This window comes from Hydractinia symbiolongicarpus, chromosome 1, assembly GCF_029227915.1.
Source record: "Hydractinia symbiolongicarpus strain clone_291-10 chromosome 1, HSymV2.1, whole genome shotgun sequence".
Taxonomy (NCBI): Eukaryota; Metazoa; Cnidaria; class Hydrozoa; order Anthoathecata; family Hydractiniidae; genus Hydractinia; species Hydractinia symbiolongicarpus.
Window position 1 is genome coordinate 12,439,025 of NC_079875.1, and position 27,422 is coordinate 12,466,446.

General features: G+C 32.6%; 1 protein-coding gene across 5 annotated transcripts; it reads left to right on the forward strand.

Annotated features, from left to right (window-relative positions):
* Positions 1-3,231: 3,231 nt before the first annotated feature.
* Positions 3,232-27,422, forward strand: LOC130639838 (uncharacterized). 5 transcript variants are annotated; one of them, XR_008982371.1, is made up of 39 exons: positions 3,232-3,959; positions 4,420-4,596; positions 5,290-5,511; positions 5,932-6,033; positions 6,175-6,192; positions 7,261-7,437; positions 7,865-7,996; positions 8,417-8,476; positions 9,450-9,647; positions 10,146-10,316; positions 10,468-10,827; positions 11,151-11,546; positions 11,666-11,725; positions 11,799-12,149; positions 12,450-12,698; positions 12,780-12,842; positions 13,001-13,321; positions 13,685-13,897; positions 14,202-14,342; positions 14,677-14,742; positions 15,628-15,852; positions 16,259-16,492; positions 16,902-17,057; positions 17,474-17,641; positions 18,210-18,380; positions 18,803-18,906; positions 19,426-19,481; positions 20,040-20,191; positions 20,597-20,887; positions 21,318-21,605; positions 22,044-22,334; positions 22,442-22,908; positions 23,001-23,098; positions 23,508-23,667; positions 23,803-23,869; positions 24,426-24,697; positions 25,282-25,450; positions 25,832-25,903; positions 26,024-26,152. XR_008982371.1 is itself a non-coding variant. In XM_057447106.1 (38 exons), the coding sequence occupies exons 1-38, from the start codon at positions 3,911-3,913 to the stop codon at positions 26,296-26,298; spliced, it is 7,170 nt and encodes a 2,389-aa protein (XP_057303089.1). In that variant the 5' UTR covers positions 3,232-3,910; the 3' UTR covers positions 26,299-27,422. The 5 variants fall into 5 exon arrangements, 3 of the variants coding, with proteins under 3 accessions (XP_057303089.1, XP_057303090.1, XP_057303091.1); XR_008982370.1 differs by having other exon boundaries at positions 25,282-25,903; XM_057447106.1 differs by lacking the exon at positions 25,832-25,903 and having other exon boundaries at positions 26,024-27,422.

Consider the following 27,422-nt stretch of genomic DNA (forward strand, 5'->3'; position numbering starts at 1 on the left):
ACTATCAAAAAATAATATTTTGGTTTGACTTTTCCTATATAATTAAAACGTGCTGTTTTTAAAAAAATCATTTTTGTCATGTAAGATGTGGTCAATGTCTTCGCTGCAGAATGAACTCAACTCAGCTCCCATTTGAGCTACAGAAGTCTTGCAAGCACAGCATTTTCTCAACCAGACAACAAGACAAGACATCTAAGCATAAGGAATTGATTCACTTTTATATTATCTGGAATGACTCAGTCGGTGTTTGAACCCAAGACCTCCCGTACTTAAAGCGCATCAGTCGGGTTGCCTACTTTGTACTATTCTTATGAGTATTACATATAACGGGGAAGAATGAATCTGCACAGACTGTGCATAAAAAACTACTTTCAAAAGTGGCAGTCTTGTAATAATGGTCGACATATGAATAATGTAAAATTGTGTCGTATCCGCATTTACTGTAGAGATTTCTGTAAACAAAAGCTCGCTAGCTACAAAAAAGTATAGGTTTTAAAGTTTATAAGATTCCTGAAGTTAAAGTTATTATAAAAACATATATGCTTCAAAAGTACTGTCCTTAATGCTTTTAAAAAAGGGAAACTCTGCCTAAAATTCAAGCGCAGGCGTTTAATAAGACATTTGTTTTCGTGCATGCAAGCTATGCAAATATATACTTGTTCTGGGCGGTCGCAAGCTTTAACAATATCGGTTTTGTCATGTTAAATTGGTGTGGGGGCGATGCGTATGCCTCCCTTACATATACCGGCGAAAGGTTAGAAAAAAAATATGGTTTCCACTTCAAAATATTTTAAATTCCAGAAATTTTATTGTACTTAGTGGTTCAAAATGAGTTTAAAAGCATTTCGTGAAAAAATAGATATGCCATAATTAGCTGGAGACATGTTTTTGAAGCTTTTTTAATTTATAACTACAGCTGCAGGCAATGTTCACAACAAGGCGATGTTCTCGTATTTAAATTTGGACAACTTCATGGCCCGCATTCAAATTAAAGATTAATGTAAAAAATATGGTACATTTAGATTCTCTTTAAACTTTTCGTTTTTTCTTTGCTTTTTTTCGTTTTATTAAAGAAAAAAATGGATTCATCATAAAATTGAACTAGCTTACAATTAACAGTGAAACACCTGAAACTGAAAAAGAAAACAACTGCCTCTCTATCTGTTATGCGGTAATTTTTTTTATAACTTACAATACCTACCTGCCTAATATGATTAAAATCCCCACTCAAAAAATATTTTCTAAGTTAAATTCCAAATTTAAGATTTTTTTGAGAGATGTTCGTTTAATTATGACTTATCTTTACTATATATAAATAAAGAAAAGAAATACTATGGTAGGGTTTGGTTTGGTGAAAATAATAATAATTAATAAACGCATGATTTGAAAGAGAGTAACGTGTGTGTTAAGAGATCAAGTCAGTGGCATGTAAATATCACAGTTTTTGTTGTTTACCTGGTTCTATTAAATTGATTTTCTTGCAGATGTTTTTTCTGTCTCACATATTTTTGCATGCAATTATATATGTTAGCTATTTTTTTATTCATTCTATGTTCATATTACGTACTTTAATTAGCCTGGGAAGTTATAAAACTTAACTGTTCAAACTTTCACGTCTAATATACCTCTATTATTCTCGTTTTCCATTTCACACCAGAAGATTAAGGAGGATACTGGAAATTTTGAATGATCTAATGGAGTAAGAAAAAGAATTTATAAAAACCTGCTTGAAAGTAACTTTAACTTTATTATGAATTTTAAACGAAAAAGCTTGTAAAAAAGGTAAGCTAACATAGAGACTTGATTTTCTGTTTCCTTAAAATTTATTTTCAAAGAATGAATTTTTTTGGTCTAGTTTTATGTATTGCTATGTCAGTTTGGTAACAAAGAATGATAAATACTGCACAAAACTCAGTTTTATTGAGAAGATTCTCGAAAACAATTTATAATTTATAAAAGTCAGACCGTCAAAAATTACACGGTGGCCGCAACTTACCTATTTCCAGCATCGGTGTTTACTTCACGGGGGTTAATACTATGATAATATGTGCGATTGTAACGCATTTTAAATTTACAATACCCCCGGTGCTTTAGTTGGCTTAGAGACAGTTCAAGCATTTTTCGGAAGTTGATTGTGACTTATTGTAAATTATTTCATAATGTGTGAATATTAAAAAAAGAAAAGGTAATCAGAAAAATTTAAAATCTCCTAAAAAAATATTAGAGATGAAAATCTTAAATTATTCAGCACTTTTGCAGCTTTAAATGAGAAGGCTTCTTTTGCCAAAACTTTATGTTAAAAGGATTGCTGTTTTTAGAAGTTATTTTATTTTCGTGACTGTGAAAATTTTTTGCCAGAAGAAATTTTGAGCATATGTCAACAGCAACAACATGAATCGTTGTTTCGAAAACAAAAGCTTCTTTTCAAAACAGCTAATTAATATAGCTAAAATAGCTAATTATCTTTCTTTTCCAAGATTTTCATAATAGTTAATAATGTTATAGTTTTAATAACAGCTTTTCCGATATGCTTATATTACAAACCCATGCCGAAGAGCGGTAGTTGGAATATGCTAAGTGCATTAATTAATAGATTTTTAGGTCATTAATGTGATTTTCCCGTTACATTTTTTGATCATTTTCCAAGATATTTAAATTTTTCGCTCCTTTTCAAAGGAATACCCATGTAGTGTTTGTAACTGTTGCAGGTGCTAAAAAAGATGTATTTGTCCGTAAAAGTTTTTACTTTCCAGTCAGATATGTGAGGGTATCCAGATTTTTTATGAGACAAAATGATTATAGTATTATCTTCATTGTCCTGTTTTATTTTTTTGAATTTTATAACTTCATAAATTAGCTCTAGAGTAAACAAGAATCCTTCAAGAATAATTAAAATGTAAGAAAAATAGGAAAAATATAACCTACATAGTATAACTCCACTTTCGGTTAAGTTTAATTAAATAAATTAGAAAAAGTGAAGAAAATATAAAAATGCAAAGAAAATAGCGAAGGAACAAAAACATATAAATGAAATTAACGTGATTGCTTCGAAAAGCAAACAGAAGAATTAATTTGTGTGTTTTTATCTAAATTTTCACGACAAACATTTTAAAAATTAGTGTTTAACTTGTAGATTGGTGTTTTTCTTTTAGTTCTAAAATTATTGTCAAGATAACATTTTAAACATATATACGTAACTTCAAAATACAAGCTCCGTTGCTATGTTGAATTGTATGTTCCAAATTTTGTGGGAAAGGAAAACTGCAGAGACGGATTTTAAAAAAATATTAAAGGGAAAGGAAGAATATAACGTTCTGAGAATTGAAAAAATTTAAGTAGAGAAGTTTTTTTTTACAATGTACAAAACTTGCTTACATTATGTTTGTATTTTTGGTTTATACTTGTGCTTTTACAACATAACACATGTCAACGTCTTTGGGATGTTTACATCTGCCACTATATAAGACAAAACTAATAAGCTTCATTTTTGACATTTTCAAAAAAGGTAATATGCAATTAAAGTTAATGAGATTATTGTCACTAAAAAATGCTCCAGTGAAAGAAAAAGTTAAGTTAAGCAGGAATGATATGGAAAAATAAGGAAATACATTGACTTTTTTCTTCTAAGAAAGGGGTAGCATAGAAAAAAGACTGTACGCTGCTATTGAAGCAAATAAATTCTTTAGTTGGTTACCTTACAACTTACAATAAATGAATTTTGTTTGAATTAGTATCTTAGTAGTCTTCACCGGATCGCTTGAAATAAGAACGCCCTCTGCTGCTGAATAGAAATGTTATAAATTTCTGAAGCATATAAAGATTTAAGCTTAAAATAAAAATGTTGTCTCAACGAACATTTTGTAAAATTGCAACTCTCACATGAATGTACTAATAAATATTTCTTTAGGAAATGACTGCCATCATTTGGTTGCTAATCATCATTCCATTCTGTGCTGCAGGTATGCGTTGTTACTGTAAAGTTTGCAGTTGTTTTCATCTATGAGAGAAGCAGGATTAACGGGACAGAAGCACCAGAGAAGGCTGAAGCACTAAAAAAGACGGGAGCACCATAGAGGGAGGAAGCACTAGAGAGGACAGGAGCACCAGAGAGGCGGGAATATAAGTGTTGGAATATTGCAATGTGGCTACTATTCTCATTCTAATGTTACAGTGTACAGTCGTGGTGTATATTTAAGATCACTTACACTAATTTTACACAAGAGAATAATAATCACTCATTATTAGAAAAAAAATTATAAAAAATTACCTGGTCTAATAAAAAATCAAATAGGAAATGAACAAATAAACGAACCATTGGTATGAACATAACCTGAATTCGAATTCGCCTGATTCAATCATTTTTACTGGCTGCAATATTTTTGCTTAAATTCTTTAGAGTTAGAAAGTTCTTTTCTTTAGAACTTTGCGATTTGAAAGCAGATGGCATGTACCAAGATCCACACAATTGCAATGGATTCATAGAATGTTTAAATTATGAAACTACAGAGTGGAATTGTCCTCGTCCTGATTTGTTTTTTGATCCAGTCTTACAAACATGCACCAATGTTAAATTTCCTGGTTGCGAAGAAGAGCAAGGTTAGAGAAAAATATCAATTTAAGACGCAATAAATTGTCCTGCAGAAATAATTTCCCCAACGTTAAAAGTTACAAACCAAAATGAATATGTAAATGCAAATAAATTATAGATTCAAGCAATAAAGGGAATTGACTTGTCATATTCGTATATTCTCAACTTTGAGATATCAAAGGCTATCCATGCAAAAAAGAATTGGATTTTCCATCCAGCAGTGCTCAGATTAGAAGGTGGTCAGGAATAGACTTCAATGGCGAAACCTTGCCGGCGAAAAAATAGTGAAAATTCGAGGTTCTTTAAAAATATCATCGTATTTTAACTTTTAACATCTATGTTGTGTTCATACAGCACGATGCTCTATTGCCTACTAGAATAGTGATTATTAGAATGGGTTTGTTTACAATTTCAGTTACCATTGTGATTGAACACGAGAATGCAAAAAATAAAAAGATTAGAATTACATAGAATTTTGGTTCTACCATTAACAGTTGATCCTACTTTTGGCTCCTTTAGTAACTAATAATTAGTCTTCTTCTTAACCAGATCCATTTAATCTTTCTTAGTCTGCCTGAAGCTTGGGCGTATCCCATTTCGCATGTCAATTCTTTCATTTGCACAGTTATAACTGCTAATAACTGCTTATACCTGCTTATACATGTCTATATCACCTCCATAGTCATTATTGATCTTTTTAGAAGTTCGGCATGCTTTATATTACAAATCAGTGGATGGTAACATCAAATGTATTAAGAATGTCAGTTCAACTGTGGTAAAATCACATCCTTTGGGTTGTTGCTCTATTAATGAGAAAGTACGACACCACAAGGGAGATATTTTGTACTGGTACAAGGGAAAAGCAAGTGAAAACTGCTTTAAAATCCAAACTGGTTATTTTGCCTTTATCCCTACACTATTAGGTACGTTCTACTTTTAGAAGGTAGTGTAATTTTCACATATTTGATATATATGTATATATATGCACAAATCGTATGACTTTATCAATATGTAATTATGAAATAATAAGCTATACACTTCGTCGAAACTTTAGAATGCACTGTTTTTTTCCAATTGAGGTTCATTTTTGCTATTTTCTTTCGTTAAGATAACCTTGGCTTACTATCTTTTAAATTACTTTTCAACTTATGTTACAGCATCTTTTTTACATTGGCTATAACATTCAAGCTTGAGGTTTAAATTGTGATGGACTTTAGGCGCACAGTGTCTAAATGGAGGCTTGTATAATAGGAATATGCAGGTATCTAGGTTATAAAATAAAGACTTTAAAGGAAGTAACCAGGACCTATTGTTATAAATAAAAACGCAATTCAATATCTTAGGTGACTGCACAAACATGCTTGCTGATGTTTGTGTCAACGATCAAGCAAATAAATTTGAAATTGTATCAAAATGCCGACAAGGTTTCTCAAGGTTAAATTCTGGTATGTGCGTAAGTTAGATCGAACGTTACTAAGCAATTTCGTATGCTAGTGTTTTGTAAATAGTTACGATGAACAATTTTTTATATAAAAAATAAACATGTAACTGAATTTCAATTACTTTTAATTTTTTCTTAATTTTAGTTACCTGCATGAGGCAAGGTGGGGTTTCTTTTTTAATATTACCACATACTTTATTATATATATATGTAGTAATTACTAAGGTTTGAAATGCGTAAATAGAAAAAAAGTTTATTTTGTTCTCCAGCCCGCTGTTACAGTCCTCCTCACAAAAAAACTTTGACATCTTTTTACCCTTCCAAATTGCATTGCATTTTTATGAAAAAAATATTTTACGAAATATCTACTATTAATTTCAAATTTTACTTTATTATAAAAACTTTATTTACTTTCAGTAAAAATAGTTTCATCTTAGCCTTTTATATTACGTCATCCAATTCGTCACCTAACAATCAGAAATGTTTTAGAAATTTACTTCTGCTCTATTTTTACAGTCGATGTAATATAAAACTACAAACAACGGAGTTATTGAATACTTACACAATTTGTGTTCCAAAGCGCAGTAGTACAGTACAGTTAATCCCAATATATCTAGCTCGTGTGAAGTGCCTATTCTACAACCATATATGTAATGTCTAGGCTAAAAAACAACTGCTTTCCAGAAGTCAAAACAAAATGCTGTTTTCCCAGCTATTATTTGTGCTGGAAAACACTTTCATCTTAAATATACTGAGGATTTTTGTTAGGCAAATCTTTTGCGTCTTCGTTACCTGGTCTTCTTCCTCGTTTGGCATTATACCATGTACCAGCGATGTTAACATATAACCATGTTAGCACCATTTTGCATCATAATTACATGAAATAAATTATACTTAATCGTTAGAAAAGTCAATTAGTTTTTTGGCCAAGATATAAGTTACTGCACTGTTGTCATTTTGAGTAAAATCCAAAAAGAACACACAGTTAGTCTTTTGTTATATCTCGCTCTTATCCTAATACGCATGCTTACCATGCACACTCCTAAACAAGAAATTGTATTTCCGATTATCTTGCGAACAACTTTAATGCCGCATTTTTAAGTATGGTACGACGGTAATGTCTCATGTAATTTATGTTTTAATTGTCTTTAATGTTGTGGTCTCTTAAGAGTCACATTTTTTTTGCTGGTGATAGTTTCCAAGTTTAAATTTTAGCGTTTATTTTTTATAGTTGCCCTATGGAACAAAGATCACTGCTTATTAAAACCTGTTGAGAAAAAAAGAGAAAATTGTTGCAACCTAAATTTGAAGTGGTATATGCGAATGAATAGAATATACAATCAAAATGGATTATGCTGGTCAATTGCAGGCGACACGTCGCAAATACTTTTGCAGCGTGCAAAAGACGGTATCATATTTTAATATAATAAGTTCTTCTGTCAAATATGTATAGTATCTACTGCTTATTTAACTTTCTGTGCATTCAAAAACGGGTGCATAATGTGTCCCTCCCCTTAACGCCTGCCCTGCAACCGCTTGAAACATTAAGCTACTCAAGGTTGCAATGCATCAGTATAACTTTAGGTATTTTAAGTTAACCATAGGAAATGCAGCACAAGAATTATGCGACGTCGAGGCTTTCAAAAGAAGAATTAACACATGATTAAGTTATAGATAACATAGAATATCTAGTTTTATAAGAATAGATGAAATCTTTTGTAAGCTAGAGTTTAGTGTTCACTCATCATTCGTTTCTAAAATCAGCCTTCCCACATGTGTTAAAATTTGGCGATTATTAAAACTTTCCCACCATAATAATTCTTTTTCAAGTTTAGATAAGAAATGTCATCGATTTACTGGAAACAGTGAACATTTTTTGACATCGTTTAACGATCCTTATAACAGATGCTTCACTAATGACAGCCAAACAACTCTAAAAAGTTGTGGATCACAATCAGTAAAAGTGTGTACGTACTCTTAATTAATTTTGAATCCAGCGTATATTGGTTTCTCTATTCATTTTATGTATTTCTTACTTAAGAAATGCGAAAAACAAAGATGACATTTACAGTTCCTGTTCCTAATGTTGTCAATGTCCTTAAAAGGAGGTCTTGTTTCATGTAGAATTTCCATTTGAGCTTCAGACGTCGTGTAAAAACAGCAACCAATCATTAGGCAATCCTTTAGTTTATAAAGTTATATTCATGCTGAAAGCTAAGCAGATAAGGCTGGTTCAAACTTCTATAGCCTGCTGCTAGGTCTTGAACCAGCGAATATCCATAAAAAAACAAAAGCCTCAACGCAGGCCAATCAGTCAGTAAAGAATAGGAAATTAAATTAAATTATGGATTAATGTTATTTGTATATCACTTGTTTCTGTTATTTAGATGCATGTGAAGATGCATTCGACGTTCAGACAAAACCTACACTTAGAATTAAGCCACAAGGTATACGTCAATACAATATTGATATTAGTTTCTTACAATACAAATTCTTAACTGCTGTAATTACAACAGATGCAAAAAATGCTGCATAATACACAAATGGAATAAAGTGTCCTGAAATTTATTTTAGATACATTTAATTTAAATTACCAAAGATTTTAGAACAATTATTTTGTGGTTTCGATTATTTTAAATATTGTTTCCTTGATGTAATGTTCCATAATTTTATAATGTTATAGCGACACAATTTTAATGATTTTTTTGTTTTAAATTATTTTTATTGTCAACTGAAATAAGAATATATTTAAGTACGTCGATTAAATACTTTATACACTGTCATTGAACATATTATTTCTGTTTGTCTCTTCAGTATTCGTATATTTTTGCTGAACGTTTATCATTTCTTGACCATAGTAGTTTAGTAGCGCTTTTTCAGGGTTGGAGATAATTTTGGTAAAAATTGGCCTTGAATTAGAACTAAAGTCCACAAATAATGTATTGGAAATATTACTGTTAAATTGTGCAACTCTTAGATTTTTGCACATAATTTTTAAAGACCAAATACATTTTTTCAATTGTTTAACTATTCTATGAGGTGTCTGATTATTAAGTGTATTTTTGTGGAGGAGGTATTTAATTTGAAATTAACTTTTCGTAATATAACCTTTTATAACAGACAAAAATTAGAAATTGGGTTGTGATTATGTTAGCACATAAACAGTTTTATTTCGACTCGAATTCTACATGGCCAATGTTGATCTAGCTACTAATTTGTTTCTGGCAAGGATATTTCTGGCAACTATTGGTTTGATTTAAAGCCTATTTTAAAAGTGATGGTTATTAGAAAAAAGCGTTAAAAACATGTAGGAACTCATCGAATTTTTTTTTCAAAGGAGGCGTTTAAGAAAAAAGGCGTTTAGTGGAAACATTACGTATTATTCGTGGCGTTAGAAACATAAAATCACCTTGTCTTTAGAATTTGTCTTCCTTTATAAACAAGCTGACAACACAAGTAATTGCGTGATCCGAAATTTACAAAGCTTTGAAATATCATCGCCCTTCTCATTGCAATGCTGCTATGGCAATTCAAAGATGAAAGTTTTCTCAAATGGAAACGTGATAAATAGACAAGAATATTTACACGTTACCCCAGAGAGCCTTTTAAAATTCACCCGTAAGTAACTAAATTTTAATCTGGTTTATGATAAAAATCAACTTATCTTGATTGTTAAGTGGTATCAGTTGCTACTAACTGCTGTAAATTACAGACTGACTAGCAGAAAATATTTGCAAGAATATGACGTCATTTTTGTTCTAAATGACGTCATAATAATGCTTTTATACCTTGATCATCTTTACTTTCAATAATCAACATTCGTACCCTGTTTAATGACATTCGAATTAATACTGCCTTATGGCGTCATTGTATTAGTTGTGTTTTTTTTACCTAGAATGATTTTGTATGAAGTATTTATACTATTAATTAAAATCAGCTGTCTGGGAAAATTAAAAGACGTCTTTTAATTAACGTTATGTTTTATCATGCTATTTATCAGCAAATATATCCACAAGGTATGCATGCATTCATAACCTTAAGTGGATATAAATGTAGGTCCATTTTTAAGCAGCGTTTAATGGATCGTAAATATGTTAAGATTTGAATTCTTTTTAGAGATACACCAAACTGCATTCAGAATCTTAGATGATGGTATTCTTCGTGTTGTAAACTTTGCGAACTGGTATAACTTCAGATACAATAAATACAAGAAAACGATTCATGTCGAGTCATTCAATGCCAGTAGTCAGATTAACTTAATGACACTTCAATGCCCTCTTACAGTTAGTAAGTTCACAGCTACTCTTATATAACATCAGTTCTGTAATTTATGTTGACAATAAGAGAGATTATTCATTTGTAATTGCAAGGACAAATGCTTATTTCCATCAAATTAATCTTATAAAAGTTTGCTAAAATCTAATAATTTACTTCTCAGACTTAACTCAAACTGGATCATGGTATATTTTTGGATCAAGTTCGTATATTTATGTAAAAGAACCTATGACATTCGATCAAGCTGAAAAGTATTGTGCAATATTCAGTTCAACTCTCACTAGTATCACGAACTACTTAGAACACGTAGCAATCAATCAAATTGTAACGAGTCAAGAATTTTGGATTGGCTTAGTAAAGCGTAGTAAAGGTTGGGAATGGTTAAATAGTGAAAATGTTAGTAGTGAGTACATTCCCAAGTATGCATCTCACATATGTGGTGCTGGTAACTCATCAACATTGATGTTGCACAGCGATGACTGTATGAAAATGAAATCATTCATTTGCAAGCGTGCTATAAATGGTATGAGACTTTTTGCATGGAATTGGTAATATGCACGATAAATAATTTTATATTTGTACTTGTTGAATAATGGAATGGTGTTTGATTTGCTAAGCAGAAACAACTGAATAGGTCCTAAGGCCTTACATTAATGTTTACGTTTGTACAATTTTGAAATCTATGTAGGTAGTTATGGATAAACATTTTGTGTGCTGTCTTACAGCATAATAACAATATTTCAATGTATAAATCTCGACTACGGATGTTTTTAAACTCGATTTGACTAATCTAATCTAAGATGCAGTATATAGACCTAAAATAAATATGTACTTTACCTCTTATAGACTCACAAACAAACATATGTGGCCGCAGTTGGATTCCATACCTTTCTGGTTGTTTTGCCTTGTTTAAGCATAACAAATCGTGGGCAGAGGGTCGTAACTTTTGTCAACTGGCTGGTGGTCGTTTAGCGGTCCCCAACACTGAATGTGAGAAAAACTTTATAGACGCCATTGCGAAGAAATATAAAGGAAAATATTGGATTGGTTTATCTCGTAAAGCAAACAGTAGTGTTTTCACGTCTGAAGATTCATCCAAAGTATACCAACTAGATCCTTCCTTGGATCTAAATTTTACAACTTCAGAACAACAATATGTGTACATTGATTCGAGCAGGAATTATGAATGGAAAATCTCTGTATTTAGTTCGCCTGAAACATATTATTCATTATGTGAAAAACGTGAGTTTGTAGGGTTTCATTTTGCGTTTATATATTTTGGTTCATGTAAAATGTGTTTTTCCTTTGTCCTTGTTTTAATACTATATTGGTGTTATTTTTGTATTTCTTTGTACTTCTAGATCTAAATGTGACAAATTCGAAAAGAAATAACATCAGTGAAACACCGCAACCAGATACAGGTACAAAGCTAAGCTAAAGAAGATTGCCTTTATGTTTTCATTGAAAATACATTATTTCAATGTTTACATTTAGAACATAAATATTGGATTGCTTACCAGAATAATTCTTACTTATTTGTCAATGAGAATGTCACTTGGTTTCAAGCGGAAAGAATATGCAGAGACTTGAGCAGTAACCTAACTAGCGTATTGACTGCAGATGAAGAAGACTTTCTGGTCAACGTTTTGTCGAAACATACTCCTTTTTGGCTTGGTTATGTTAAAGGAATGTCTAGCTGGACTGATGGTAAAATATATGAACAAAAATTTTGGGCAACCACAAATACATCTGATGCAGGGAAAATATTTTTGATTAAAACGAAATGTGGTATGGTATATGAAAGGAATGAAAATAAGAATGCGTTTGTATGTAAAAGAATAAGAGGTAAGGTTGTCACTAAATTCATCCGAATATTTAGAATATCCATATTTTTCACGTAAAAAAATTGAAATTTACACAAAGTTACGAAACAAAAAGCTGTGATTGATATTAGACTTAATAGTTTTAGTCAATTTCTTACAGTATGGGCTATTTCTGTTCTTTTTTTGTCACAAGTACTTCCACACTGAACTAAGAATTAAATACTGTATCTGAATGAAAATTTCACAGAAAAGAGTTATTTCTAACTAAAATAAAAATGATTTGTAAAAAAACACTCTTAATGACATGTTGGTTTTCATCTAGAAAATTACCTGCTGGGCGACAAGAAAACATGTTCGGCATGGTCACACAATCTTGGTTATTGCTACTACATGTCTGAAATTCATACAACAAAAACAATGGCAAAATATCTTTGCATAGCAGGTGGTGGCAGTCTTCTTGATGTAGAAAACGAATGTGAAAAGCAGTTTGTTTTGTCAAATACATTCTGGGTTAAAGCATCAGCAGACACTGTGGATTTAAAGAGGAAATTTGTTTGTGGCAAACCTGCAGGTGTGTTTACTTTTATAATTTCGGATTGGCCATCTTAATCATTAGCAGGTATTAAATAAACAATCTGTTTTTCCTTTCTAGCTAAGACTGCAATTCTGGGGAGTGAAAATAGTACTGAAGAAACTGGTGGCTATTATAAGCTAGGTATATCTTATTTTTATAAAAACGTTGTGGCTACCTGTGGATAATGTTGCTTACGTATTTAAGCTTTTGGTTTTTAAACAATCGCTATAAATTTTCCTCCAAACCTTTGCAAATAAAAAAAAGATTGATATCTTCAAGTTTTATAATTCTCTTTTTAGATAACGGCTGGTTTGTCTATCAAAACTCCCAATACTTTTTTGCGAGACTAGCTCTAAACAAAAGTGCATCGCAACAGCTGTGTGAAGCGTTAGGAGGCGCGTTACCCTCTATTACAACAATAAGTATGTTGAACTTTGTGCTTAACGCGAGTGGCAGCGAAAGTATATTTTGGACTGATTTAGCAAACTCGACAAAACATCAGCACTCATTATGGGTTCTTGGAATACCTGATTATGGGAATGATCAAGACATTATGGCGACAAGGTGTGGTTTAACATCATCAACTAATATTATAATCAATGCACAGGTTTGCCAAAGAGGTGAGTATATTTTCGCAGTAAATACAGAACGCGAAAAGGACCGTCACCATGATATATAAAATAAAGGAATAAAAATATGGTATGAAAATATGGAGCAGCGTTGGCGAATAGCACCGGTTGAGAAAACTATAGACTTGTTTGTCTCATTTGCTCAGATGAGACCACTTTAAATAAACGCAATTTAAATTTTATATTTTTTTCTCACAGAATACTAAATTCATAGTATTACTGAAAAACAGAAGTTGGAGAGTAAAAGAATATGAATCTCATTAACATTTATTTTATTTAATTTTTAGTAGTATCTATATGCATATTTTTACCATATTCATACCATATCTTGATAATTGTGTTTATTTTCAACAGGTAACAAACCTGAATATATAACTCACTGTGTACCGCCATCTTTGACATACAATTCCTCTTGTTATACTCTAATTCCACTGGATATGACATGGCAGCATGCTGAACTAGTTTGCAATAATATAAAGGCGAGTGTATTAACGTTACCGACGAGACACGAATGGCATTACCTTCTGGGGAATTTTAAGGAAACAACAGTTGCTGGTTCTTGGTTGGGTATGTGTGACGCCATTATATTTTTGATGAAGACACGTATACACATTATGTTACTAAAATATATTATATTAGATCTGAAACAAGAACTTTACTTGATTAAAATAAGATTTAGAAACAAGGAAGATATTTTTTCTTCGCAAAAAATTGCACGTTTGACTAGAACTATGTGAAAAGTAAGACAAAAACAAAGATGTCCTTAGTTTTTAACTGAATCTAAGCCCAATCGTTTTTATAAACTACACTGCTAATGCAGAATTGTACGATATTTAAATCACCTTAATCCCATTTTTTATCTTCTTCAAAGCATCTTCGTCAGAACAGCGCAACAAAAGTAATCTGTGTTTATATCTGGACGCTTTTGGAAAGACTGGTAACATATCATGTCAACTCAATATGAAGTTTATTTGCAAGAAAAAGATGCACAGCATACTTGGTGCTACTTTAGGTAGTCTGATATTTTGCAAAATCATTGAAAAAATCTAGGAAAAAAATTTATATGGAATAAACTAATACTTGCATACTTCACCAGCATTCATTTGCTTTTAAAGTGATTAGCTATTCAGTTCAGTGATATGATTGCTAGTCCAGGTAATACCTGGACTAGCAATCATATCACTGAATTTTTTCCTTTTTCTAAGCTAATTTTTTTTGTATTGACAAAGGTCGCAAAACTAGTTTGGTTTCTCCAAACATTTCGCAAATGGTCTAACAGAAAAAAGTTAAAAAAAGACTGCCAACGCTTTCTCCTACTACTACTGTTTACAAATATTATATTTAAGAGCCAACAACAACACGCTCAACAGGACCAGGGATATCAATTAAAACACAGCTTCCCTCTGATGTCGGTAAGTCTTTAAGGTAGAAGAATATTCACCAGATCAGATGATCAGATTTATGAATAAGTTACATGTTCTTACAATGACCACCTTTTTTTAAAATTACACACATTTGCATCTGTGCCAAATGAATGAAGCTGTAACAAAAATTATGGTGCGCAATGTTCCTTCTGATGCATAAACTTTCCAAGATGTATTTCGCAAAAAATAGCAGCCTTGAAGTTCGAGCTTTCGCAGAAAAAAGCGCGTGTGTTTTAATGTAAACAAAGACGTTTTAGGTATAATGCGAAGAAAGCAATTCCATTCTTAGACAAGTAAGACTTGTTCTTCTCCTCACTCATGCAAAACTAAAGCTAAAATAAATTGCATTAAATATACTTATACATAAGTCTCTAATTTAAAACAGTGGGCACGCGCAAACAAAATGCTCTTGAGCTGCGCTATAGCAGAATATGCAGTCAAATGGAAACGAGCCTTTATACACTAGCACAAAAATCAAAACAAAAAATAATCTAAATTTAAAGAAATAAATTTAATTTATGGAAATATGTTTGGAAATATATTTTTGAACGTTATTTTTGAAAATCAGAAAGCATGCATGTCACAAAATAAACATTTTCACTGTTTCCCCACAACGTGAAACAGCTTAGTTTAACATCTAATTCACGAAGATGACGGCACTTAAAATAGGTCTCCCCTACAATACACATGTGCTATAAGTAAAAACTGCTGTATTCTGTCGCTTTGTCTGCTTTGCGTAAGGTCTATTATGGAGAGGTGGTGGTTACTGAGGAGCTATAGTTTTTTGCAATAATTTTGTATTGCCTAATTTTATACCTATCTTTCTTTCTGTGTAACAAGAATATTCCGGAAATATACAAACTCTATGCTTAGGTCAGTGGTCAACTTGGTCGCCATGGTTACCTTGTGATGTTCTTTGTGGTTCGGGCAATCAAGTCCAAACACGTGAATGCCTGAATAATCGAGGCAGAAAGATTGACCCAGAGTTATGTACAGGAAAAGCAAGAAAAGAGAAAAATTGTTTGGGCTTTGGTGACTGTTCAAAATTTTATTCTGCTGGCGTTAGTCAAAGTTGTGCAGATGTTTGTGAAAGCTTAGGTAACAAGATACATCTAATGTAGCTACTAGAGTCAACCATAGTTTAATTCAGCTTTCCCGTATTTATTCATATTTTTTATTGCTTTTACTCACGTTTTTGTCCATAACGACTCTGCAAAAGGTTTGTGAAAATATTAGGTGTAAAAGTAGTTAGAAAAACCAACGCGTTTATAATAACATCAATGAGGTCATGTTTATTTTTAAAAAAATATTTATCTTATCAAGGAAATGTGCATTAGAAATTTCATGTTTGTAGCTTTTCCGGACCCCTATATCCTTCTTTTGGCGCAAGAAGCTCCGCTAGTTAAAACGAAACACTGATTTTTTAAAGATATTGGTTACTATAATAAATCTTTTACTATCATTAATTAATCACTTATTGTTTTGCAATTTTCATATTCTTCAGGAAAAATTTGTGACAAACGAGTTCAAACCGGAGATACAAATGAGTTATTTCGCGCGACTGGTTACCAGTGCTCCAACAACATTTCAAGGGTTTTATGGACAGGTGGATTTCAACCTTATATTGACATCAACACTTATTTGTGTGTTGGTTACATGAAACTGCCAAATGAAATCAACTGTGAAGTAAAACCAAGTAAACCGGATTTTAGAAGAATATGTAAATGTATTAACCAAGGTAGGTAAACTGTGTATTTAGCAATAAAAGTTTAAATTTTCACTTTATTCTACTTTTAGTTATAATGCAAGGACCTGGATAAGTTGTTCTTGGAATATATATTCAGACTTTTCATGGTTTAAGGATTTTTTTATGGATTTTGATAACCAGATAACAAAAAGGTATTAAATTTTGGCGGTAATGTAATTTGGCGAAAAGCAAAGATAAATAACCTTAGCTTTTTGGCGCGAATGCATTATAATCGTATTTTCTTATCAATCAGATTTTTTAATATCCACAGAGAGTGCAAAATAAGTTTTAAGGGGATTTTAATTTGGGGGATTTTTGAAAAAACCGCTAAATCCGCTAAAATTTCTTCCCTTACGCTAAATTATAGGTAGATCTAATTTTGTATCAAATATTTTGCTAGATGATGTAGGTATGACAACGTGGACACCATGGAGCAAATGTTCCTCAACGTGTGGTGGTACATGTTTTCGCAGGAGGACATGCGCACTAAGCTTTGATGGGCCTTGTTCCGCAAATAGAAAAGAAGTAAAGAAATGTGGTCATTCGGATTGTCCAGGTGAGACTTTTGTATCAATGGTTATCAACGTAATGTCTCTGTGTCAAAATGCAGTAAGAAAAGTTTTCTCAAAACACTAAGTTTTGCATGTTTTCATGACCATTGGACCTAAAATTTTTGTTGACTTTTCCAAATTTACCTTAGTTCGATCACTTTTGACTTCTTTTGTTATTTTTTTGTGGTGACTATTAAACCTATGGACTTTTCCATGGGCAGACGGTTACTCTCCATCATAACAACTGTTGTTTCTCCTTGAGACAAAGATTGCAGCTGTGAATAGCGAGAGTACGAGTCCTGTAGATTTTTATTAGGCGAATTGACAGGCCAACTAGTTTTTTATAGGTTTTGATATATTTATTGGCTTTCTAATGCTATTCGAATTAAATTAAACTATTTCCTCACTGTATGTTTTTAAGTTCACGGTGAGTGGACAGCCTGGGCTGCTTGGACGCGCTGTAATCAAACTTGTGGTCACGGTGTACAAAGTAGAAATCGCAGCTGCTCAAATCCTTTCCCATCCCTTGGCGGTGAGAAATGTTTTGGCGAAGAGAAACAATACCAAGCCTGTTACGTTACCTGCACTGGTATGTATACTAAGTATTTTTGGTACGTGTCTGTTATGATTTCCTGTTTTACTGACACAAGCATTACCCAGCCAGCAAGGGGAAAGAATGTCAGTTAGGCGGTAAAAGAAAAGGGAATGCGCAGTCCATGAACAAGTTTGTGTAACATTACTTTTTCGGAGTTTGCAATAAATTTAGTCCCTAAAGAATTTTAAAGAACTGAACCTGTTAAGAATTACTAAGCAAAAAATAATAAATTTTTTAAGGAATAATTTGTGTGTATACAACCCGAGAATACATAATTTGAATAAAAATAACACAATGTGTTTTACCTAAATGATTTTGCGCTGCTGACCATGTTACACATGCAAGTTATAATACAGTGGACTCTCCATTACTCGAACTCTCACGGCCAATCAGAAATCGTTCGAGTTATTGTGCGGATCGAGTTTAAAGGGTTTCGAGTTATGGAGGGCCAACTGTCCATTCTAACTCAACTTTTCACAAATACACCGTAACATGGCAGCATTTTCTTTTATTTTCTGAATCGACAGTTAATATTATTATTAATTTTTTTCCAAACGTGTAGTTAATGGAAGTTGGTCAACGTGGACAGCATGGTCTGCTTGCAACAAACCGTGTGGTCATGGCAATTATGTTCGAACAAGAACTTGCACTAACCCATTGCCCTTATATGGTGGTTGCATTTGCAAAGGAGTGTCAAAAGAAGAAACACCATGTGGGACCGCTACCTGCCCAAGTACGTAAGCAATGTGATAGATGTTTGGAAGTTGTAAGTTTACTAAAAAAATTGACAAGGTTTATCAAATATTCCTATTAACGTTTTGGTAGCGTATTTTTTTTACAAAGCTCCTTCAGACTTTGTTAGTGAATCGGCAATTAGACATATTGTTTTTTCCGAGAAAATAATTTTAAAAATCGTTAGTGTAGTTGTAAAGTAGTCGTGGCAAAATAGTGTTTTGCAAAAATAAAAAAATAATATTGAAGTTGACATTACCAAAATATTGCAAAATATAACATTTCGTTTGAAAATCTCGGGTATATTTTATTAAATTTTGTGGTATTTATTTTTCCCAACCCTTTAAGCAAATTAGGATTATTGATTTAAAAAGTTTATGTCTAATTCCCAGTGCAATTTCTCATCATTGAATACTATTTTAGAAGTGACGGTGCAAGTTTCATGTAAGCTTGACAGAAAATATACATTCGATTTAACACACGGTAAAATTCCATTCGCAAAGTTGGAAGATGAAATACGTCACGAAGTAAGTTTTGTACGCACACCTATGTTTGTTAAAGGGACTACGGAACTGCTGTTGGTTTTCGACTTTAGTGACTTACACGAAAGTCGAGCTGATGGCGCAGAAAAACAAAAATTGCTATTTTTTCGGCATGTATGTAATTTACAGACTCGAACATCTAGAATTTTTATCCTCTACAGCCTCGGTCATGTTTTCATCCAGAATGAGTCTTGCTGAAATATTTCTTTGTAATAACTTTTCAAAAAAAAATATTGAACCAGCAAGGAAAGTGCGCTGATCTGTTCATTGTGCAAAACGCGGTTGCCGGATTTTTAATATGTGCGCGGGGTATACGGAATGTGCGCATGTTAACCGGTTCGTAGCCCCTTTAATGTCGTTACTAGCTACCTCTTGAATAAACCTTTATAATTGAAGTTAAGCAATTTGAGTGACTGAACTGAAACTGGAAAACGTGAGCAACACAACTTATAGCTTTTCTTTTCCGTTGGTTCTTAATTCCTGTCACTTCTCTGTGATTACTAGATAATGAGCGACAACACTATTGGAAATGTGGAAAAGGTTACCTTGTTAAAAGCATCGTATGTTATTTCTTAAATTTTAAAATAGTGTTAGCATATAGCTAGGTTACATTCGTGTGATAGTTTATATTGTATGATTTATACTCGTTTAATAACATATTTAACTAGTAATAAGCCTGTGAAAAAATCCACAGGAATTTGCCTGCAACTTTGTCTTACAGACGTATGGTCAGGTATTATGATATAAATAGTCATCGCGTTTCGTATGTTTTTCCCGCATTAGTATTTTGTGCGTCTTTGCTTTCCTTTTGGCTTTAAGTAATAAAATTAGAACTGCAGGGTGTACGAAAAACTGCTGTGGGATGCCATTTTGAACATACAGACAAAATACAGATATAAGAGATAGTGATTTCTTTCATTCTATAAATAATTGGTTATTCTAGTATTGCTTTTGCAATGATTAAAGGCTTTTCAGGAAAAAGTAAAAATTCTATAAATGACTTACCTGAACTTGCGAAAATGTTATTTTTTATGAAACTGTTCCACGTGCGAAAAGATAACTTCCAGGGAGCTTTTACAGAGTTAAAGTTGTTTTATCAGTAGCGTATTATATTGTAGACCCGGAAGCATTGACGTGGTGTTCTCCATTGAATTCACGAAACTGAATAATTTTGAACTCTTGTCGCTACAAGACAGCATAGATGTGAATCATGCAATCGGAAAAATACCCATCGTTCCAAATACCATAGCTTCATTTAAAGCTGATAAAGGTAATTAAATTAAAATTCTAGAATGTTCCTAGCATCATGAAACGGAAATGGTTGTAATAATTCCATATGTTTTACAGAAAAAAAGTTTTTTGTGCGGAAGATATCAGATATTCTTGTAATAACATTTTACGAAAAATATTTTTGAAAAATATTTCAAATTAATTTTATATCGTTATGACTTTGCTCTCAATACAAGCTTAATACTTAATTATCTCAGTACTTGATAAAGAAAAAATGACGATTTTGAGCACTTTACCGTAAATCAATTAAATTCCACGCTTTATCAATTTTATAAACAAGAAAATTGCAAATGCCAAATCTTTTCACCATAGTTGCTGATATATAATCCTTCCCCCAAGATATCTTAAAAAATTAAAGAGTTAGCAGAGTATATTCAATTTTTAGTTCCTACCTCACCGCCAAGCAATATCACAATACGAACTTCATCGCCAAATTCGCTAACCATATTATGGAAAGACGTCAACATACGTGGTTTGGAGATAACATCTTATATCCTGTTCTATCGAGAAAAATCCAAGGTCTCAAGCATGTATGATACATTGAGTACGAACCAAACATCCGCGGTTCTTTCTGGTTTAAAGGCTGGAACAAGATATGTGGTGAGAATATTGGCCAGCACCAAATCAGGAAATGGTATCGCCTCCAAGGAAATGGTTGTTCAAACAGAAGAAGATGGTAGGAATACTAGTAGCATGCTTGTGATTATTGACTGTTAACAAATTTTTGAAAATTTGGCTTTATTTATTTTAAAAATAATATTTCGTCGGAAAACATTATTATCGAACGAAATATTTCGTTCGTACATATGTTGTTGGAATAAATTTTTCCTAGCTTAGAGGATATTCGATACTGTTTTCTTTAAAAAAATAAACGTTTTTGCTTGAGCCTAAAATCATTTTCTATATTTCTTGTTTATAAAAATATAAAAATTATACCACAAATGTTAGACCTAAAACATTTTTGGCAATTGGTGCATTTATATGCGACAATTAAAAGAATTCTTCTTCACTTTTGGCGCAATTTATAAATATTTTAATGACGACTTTCAAATCATTGCTCTTATATATAACACTGGTCATGGTTGATGTTCTCAAATATGTTTTAGTTCCAAGTCTTACGCCTGGTAATGTTACCGGTATCAGCATATCTTTTGACAAGATATTCATCCAATGGAAAAGAGTGGACGAAGGTGCCATGAATGGAGTTTTAATTGGTTATGATATAATTCTTGATGAAAGTATGAACAGGAAGAAAATATTTTTCCCGCATGAAAATACGAGTGTTATATTAGACAAGTTAAAGGGTGATACTCAATATGTTATCTCGGTGTGTGCGGTCACGAAGGCTGGCTCCGGACCGTGTGGAGTTACACAAGTGCGAACAAAAACTTCAGGTTTGTCGTTGAAGGATATTTATCAATCTTTACTTGTTTACTGTTCATGTTGGTAACTCCTCACTTCAGAAACTAAGTTCTAATTTTCGAGTTATTATATTGGCACATCTCGAATAAATTTTTACTGCAATTAAAATAATTTGAGTTTAGTAAAAATACCAGAAAAACAAGTCATCGTGTTTCTTGAGCTTTGTACTAAATCCTATCCTTATCATCCCTACATTACTAAATTAAAAAAAAAACAGCACATGAGGTTTTTGTCTTACACTATGAATCTGGGTAACTTCACAAGTAAACACATGATTCGCTAGAAGTGTGTCGTAATAACAAGAGTAAAAACTACGATGTGCACCATAAAACAATGCACTAGTCCGTGCCTTAAAAAGGTTTCACAGATTGAAGAAATGAATAGTAATTGCATTCATTTTTATACCTTAGCACCAACTGAATCGCCGATGAATCTTACAGTAGTGAGGTACTTACACAATAGCCTTTCAATACAGTGGAGACCAATACCAGCATATGCATTGAACGGAGAACTCATCGGTTATAAGGTACTATATAAGCCGATGGATACTCACGAAAAGGCCACAAGGTATTTAAGACTAGATGTTGCACCATGGCAGACATATGCGAAGTTAAATATTTTGTTACCTAATTCAAAGTACATGATACATGTGCTAGGTATTAACGCATACGGGGATGGCATTGGAGCATCAGTTACTGCCAGTAAGTTTTCGTTTAAACTTTCCTATGGCAGACACTACGTATTTTTTTCTCCTAATAAGATCGTGAAGGAATTATATTGACTAAATTTTTAAAACTGATTACTTTAGAAACTTGTAAATGTCCAGAAGTTATCTACAGTAACTATTACATAACTAAGCCATATACAACTCGTCTAAGAATGTTTTTTGATGGAATATTTCCCACAGTTATAAGAGATATGTTCACATTTGCTTGTGGGTTTTGTCCTGATGCCAACCAGAACACAACTACTGTTGACTTGACGTCAAATGGTAAATATGAATATGCCAGTAAATCAACGCTAGAGAGAGTTGTGGAAGATATTGATGATTTTACGCAATTAAGTTTCCCACTTTCAGCAAGTGTGAAAGCCAAAGATTCGATGGACATGGTTTACGTACCTATATTGAAATATCCGGGTTCTTTATTTATTATTCGCCAGTACGACATACATGAACACGTGATGCACGTTGTGGTACAAATTCTTCAACTATGGCCCCTGTTTGTGATAAATTTTATGTTGATCGTGTTTGTGGGAGCTGCCATTTGGCTTTTGGTGAGTTTTCACAGTTATGTTGTTAATTTTCAGAATGTGATTAAAGTTGAGCAACAACATTAAAAAAGTCGTATTTATTTCATACTTTTCAGGATGTAACAGGTAGTGGAAAAAATCATTTTTCCTTAAACAAATGGGATGGTATAAGAGAGGGTTGGTACTATGCCTATGTTACACAAACTACCATAGGGTATGTCTGCGTGAATCTTTTTTGTTTGCTACTTTATTTTTGACACCATTCTCGTTGCCGTGGCGTCGTGGTAGTATTAGGTACAAAATGCGACACTTGAATACTCGCTTTCTTAACAGTTATTTTTAAGAAAAGCTTTCTTTTCTAGAACGTTCTGAAAATGTTTGCAAGAGATGTTGTGCCAGTTGGTTGTTAATGTGTAGCGGAAGGGGTAAAATGGCGCATTATGAAGGCAACTCAATTAAGAAAAATAAAAATAGAAAAGCGAAGAGTGTTTTATTGATCAGTGTATTGTGGTGCAAGATTATATTACCACCACAAGGAACAAAATAATATTTACGTTACCCTTTGCGGCCTTAACCAATGTTTTTCTGGTGATATTGACACACAAGTGTGTGTTTTTGTTTAGATATGGTGACTTTACCCCCAAGAGGTTTCTTTCGAGGTGTTTTGCGATCGGGTGGATGTTTCTAAGCATTATTATGTCATCAGTGTTGTTAGTAGGCGCACTTACCACAGCTTTTACCACTTCTGCGTTGGAGGAGGTACATACCATATATGGAAGGAAGGTAATTTTTTCTCTCAAAGCTTGTTAAAAATTTTAGGATATAAAAGTGGTAAACTGGGCGCTTATAAAAAACGAAAGACAATGGAAAATGGAGCACTAAGGTAGAGTGTCACTTTTTTTAAACTTTATTTTTTAGATTGCTGCGTTGTCTGGCTCTTTTGAAGAAAAGTTAGCTACGTTGAGAAATGGAAAGATTAACAAAAGTACGGTCAATTATTCTATTTATAAACTCATGCCTGCTAAAGTATTATGCCATATGCCTTATTATATATTAATAAATTATATATTTTTTGCATGGAGGAAATGCAGTGTTAATGCCGGCAAATCAATTATTGAAATTTTTAAGGGTGGGTGAGTGATAGGAAATCAATGTAAATAGTCGTAGATCTACATTGTTCTAGGTGTTGTTTTTGCATAACAAACATTTCAAAAGTCGTTTAAACCAAAATAAGGGTGGGGCATGGCTTTTTGCCCAACCCTTTGTCTTCCCCGGATTGTGTCTTTGTATTTGTATCTATGAATACTACCGGTTAATTCTTATTCTATTTAAACATTCAAATATACTACGACTTTATTCAGGAACAAAAACGAAAAAAACAAAAACAAAAACAATTTGATAATAAAAAATGAGAGTATTTAATCTGCCTCCCTAAAATACTTCCTCGAAAACTAGCATCCACTTTCCAAGTCGGCTTATAAGAATTAAAATAAATAATCTATGAACTAAAAACCGATTAAAATAACCTTTTTATTTTCTAGATAAAACTTATTCAACAGTATCATCTTTGGTTAATTCACTTGTTAACCATGAAGTCGATGGTATTCTATTAGATGCTTATACTTCAGGCTCATACAAATCCTTTTTAAAACAAGCTGGTGTTCAAGAAAAGAGCTTAGTGGAATTTCCAAGAACTTATGGTGTTGTATTATCTGGTGGCCTAGCACGAGTAAATGAGGAAGTCCGTGATTATGTAGTTGCAAATGAAGACAAAATATTAAAAGTTCTGGAAATGTATACTACGAAACTTAACGTAAGTTCTCTTCTTTTATGTCAAATCAAAATACGTAATGATTAATGAATTATCCACTAACGCCAGTGTCGTCTGACACGAGTTATAGAAATACAGGGCAAAGTGTATTATTGCAAAAGTAAACACTTTAAACATAAACAGATACTGGATGATGTGGAATCGATTATCAAATATTATTCAGTTGAGCTTGGCTGAGTTGAATATCATTAAAGCAAGACTAAATAAATTCGGTATCCAATTTCACTGAATCCAATATATGATTTATAATTCTCCCAAGAAAAGAAAAAAAGATTACTGTTTGTTAAACAAGTCTTTCACAACAAAGCTTAACAATGAAACATTTGACATATCAACAACATTATTTTTTACCGCCGTTCTCCTTAATTGAGTTTATTTCGGAATTATAGAATTGTTTCTCCTTGGAGTCTATAAAAAGATGAAGGATTGTTAAATATTCGATATCGAATATCTAAAAATAACCGACAGAGCAATTTGCTAACCGGTGAATGATAATAACATATATAACATACGTTGTAATGGCACTATAATTGCTAATACGTACCTTTATTTTCTATTTATTCCAGCCAAAAGAAGCGAAACCTATCAAATCCTTATTCGATCCTCACTCTGAGTTTTTGAAACGAACACTTGTCATCTTATCGTGTTTATTGTTCCTTTTTCTGATGTTTGGTTGTTTTATTTGGTTTTGTTTCTTAAGAAAAAGAGGTGGTAACTTCAAAATAGAACCAGAAGGTATGCATAATATATTTTTGCGTTTTAGTAGACAAGTTAAATAACAGACGCATCTTAATTTTTTGACTAAGTTGTGTAACAGTTCTTTTATTATAGAAATTCCCGCTTGGAACAGGCATACAAAACACAAGTATTTTAAGAGTTGTAAGCAAAAACTATAAGACTAGGTGCAAGACAGTGTGAAATCTATAGACAACGGTCAGCTGCAACAAGGTTGATCTAAAATATATGGCATTTGTTATTTGTAGCTAGAAAGTGTAGCATCACACTGTTTTGGCCTTGAAACGGACAATATGCAGCTATGATTACGGAGGCTAGGAGAAGGCTAACCCTTAAAAAATCAACAGGAATTAATAAAAACATATCTGGTTTACTATTTAGGCAAGAATTAGTTCGTGTTTTCTTAAAACGCGTGTCAGACCAATGACATGTATTATCAAATAAAGAGAAGAGGTAATCATCCTCGTAGAGTTTCGTTCCTGTATAAGTCTTACTTTTTGTTCCTTTTAATTTTTAAGCATTGTTTCAACTTTTCGTCAAGCTAAAAATACAGTCTCTTCTCCGTATTTTTAGAACCAAACGAATTAGAGAATTTGAAGACATCAACAAATCATTTTATAAAAGATTTTTACACTTCATTTACCAACAAGGTTAGACAAGTGTACCAACGACATGAGCTAGAGAGGATTAAATTACGGTTTGATCGTGGTGCAAGTAGCCTGCGTAACGTAAACACTTTTTCACCAAACAAGCGGTATAAAACAAAAACAAAGACCTCTGATCGTAATGTATCCATCAATGGGAAAATAGAACTCAAGTTAGACGAAATCAAATACACAGCATGTTGAAAGACAACAACGAATTGGAATGGTAGATGTCTATAAAAATGTAAATAGAGTTGTATATGTAATACTATGTAATAAAATTCAGCATTTATTTTTCATGATACTACTGTAAAGCGGTAGAAGGTTCTAGGAAGGAGACTAGTTATGGCTAAACCCAAAATGTTTGTGTAGCCTTATTACATCCCTAGATTTCAGCCCCAAGATGCGCTTTTATATCCTTCCCGTGATTAGTTTTTAGTACTACTAGTAGTACGCAGTACATGAAAACGCGGGAAGAGAGCTTAGTAGAACGTCTGTACACCTTTTTGCAAAAATTATTTTGGCCAAGCAATGTAAAAAGGGTAAAATAAATAACAAAGAAATAAAACATTATTTTAGATTGTTTTTATATTAATTCTGAAAATACAGCGAATCAATGTTAACAGACACCAAAATATACCATCTGGTAAATTTATGCGTTTTCAGTCTTTGTTGATAATTTTTCACTTTGTCTTCGGAGCCGCAATCTGATACCTCTAAACACACGCAAAGCTGTTCGATCACTTGCCACTTGTCGTCTTAATATGTTTGCTTGTCTCGTAGTTGCCACAAGCCTGCAGGCGAATCGTCTGATAATAATTCTGATGCGTGTTCTTAAGCTTCTGACCAAATTGGCTAGCCTTCTGAGAGCCCTGTTGACTACTCTAAGTCTGTCTTCCGTCCCTTCGGTTGCTGTACCTAAAACAAATTCAGATGGTATTTTTAGAACGGCCATAAAATATTAAAAATTATGCAAATTAGCAACCCCAAATGTGTTGCTTACTATCAACTGAAATGTATATGCAAGATTAATAAGTACTTACTGGCCAAAAATAAATTAGTTGTTCTTATCACTCGATTCAATGTTCCTAGAGCCTGATCAATGTTTTCAACAGTAGGGGCTAGCGGAACGGCTGGGACATTGGTGCAGTTAAGTGGAGCAGTGGTAGGAATGATAGATGCTGTAGTTTCTGCAGTTGTTGATACATCTTGTGAAAATGTTCCTATTCAAAGAACAAAAAAAAAATGAAAAGTGTACAGTCATAGATCTTATCCGATTGTGTACGTTATTAAGTAAGTACGTACCTGCTATGAAAGAAAATACAACA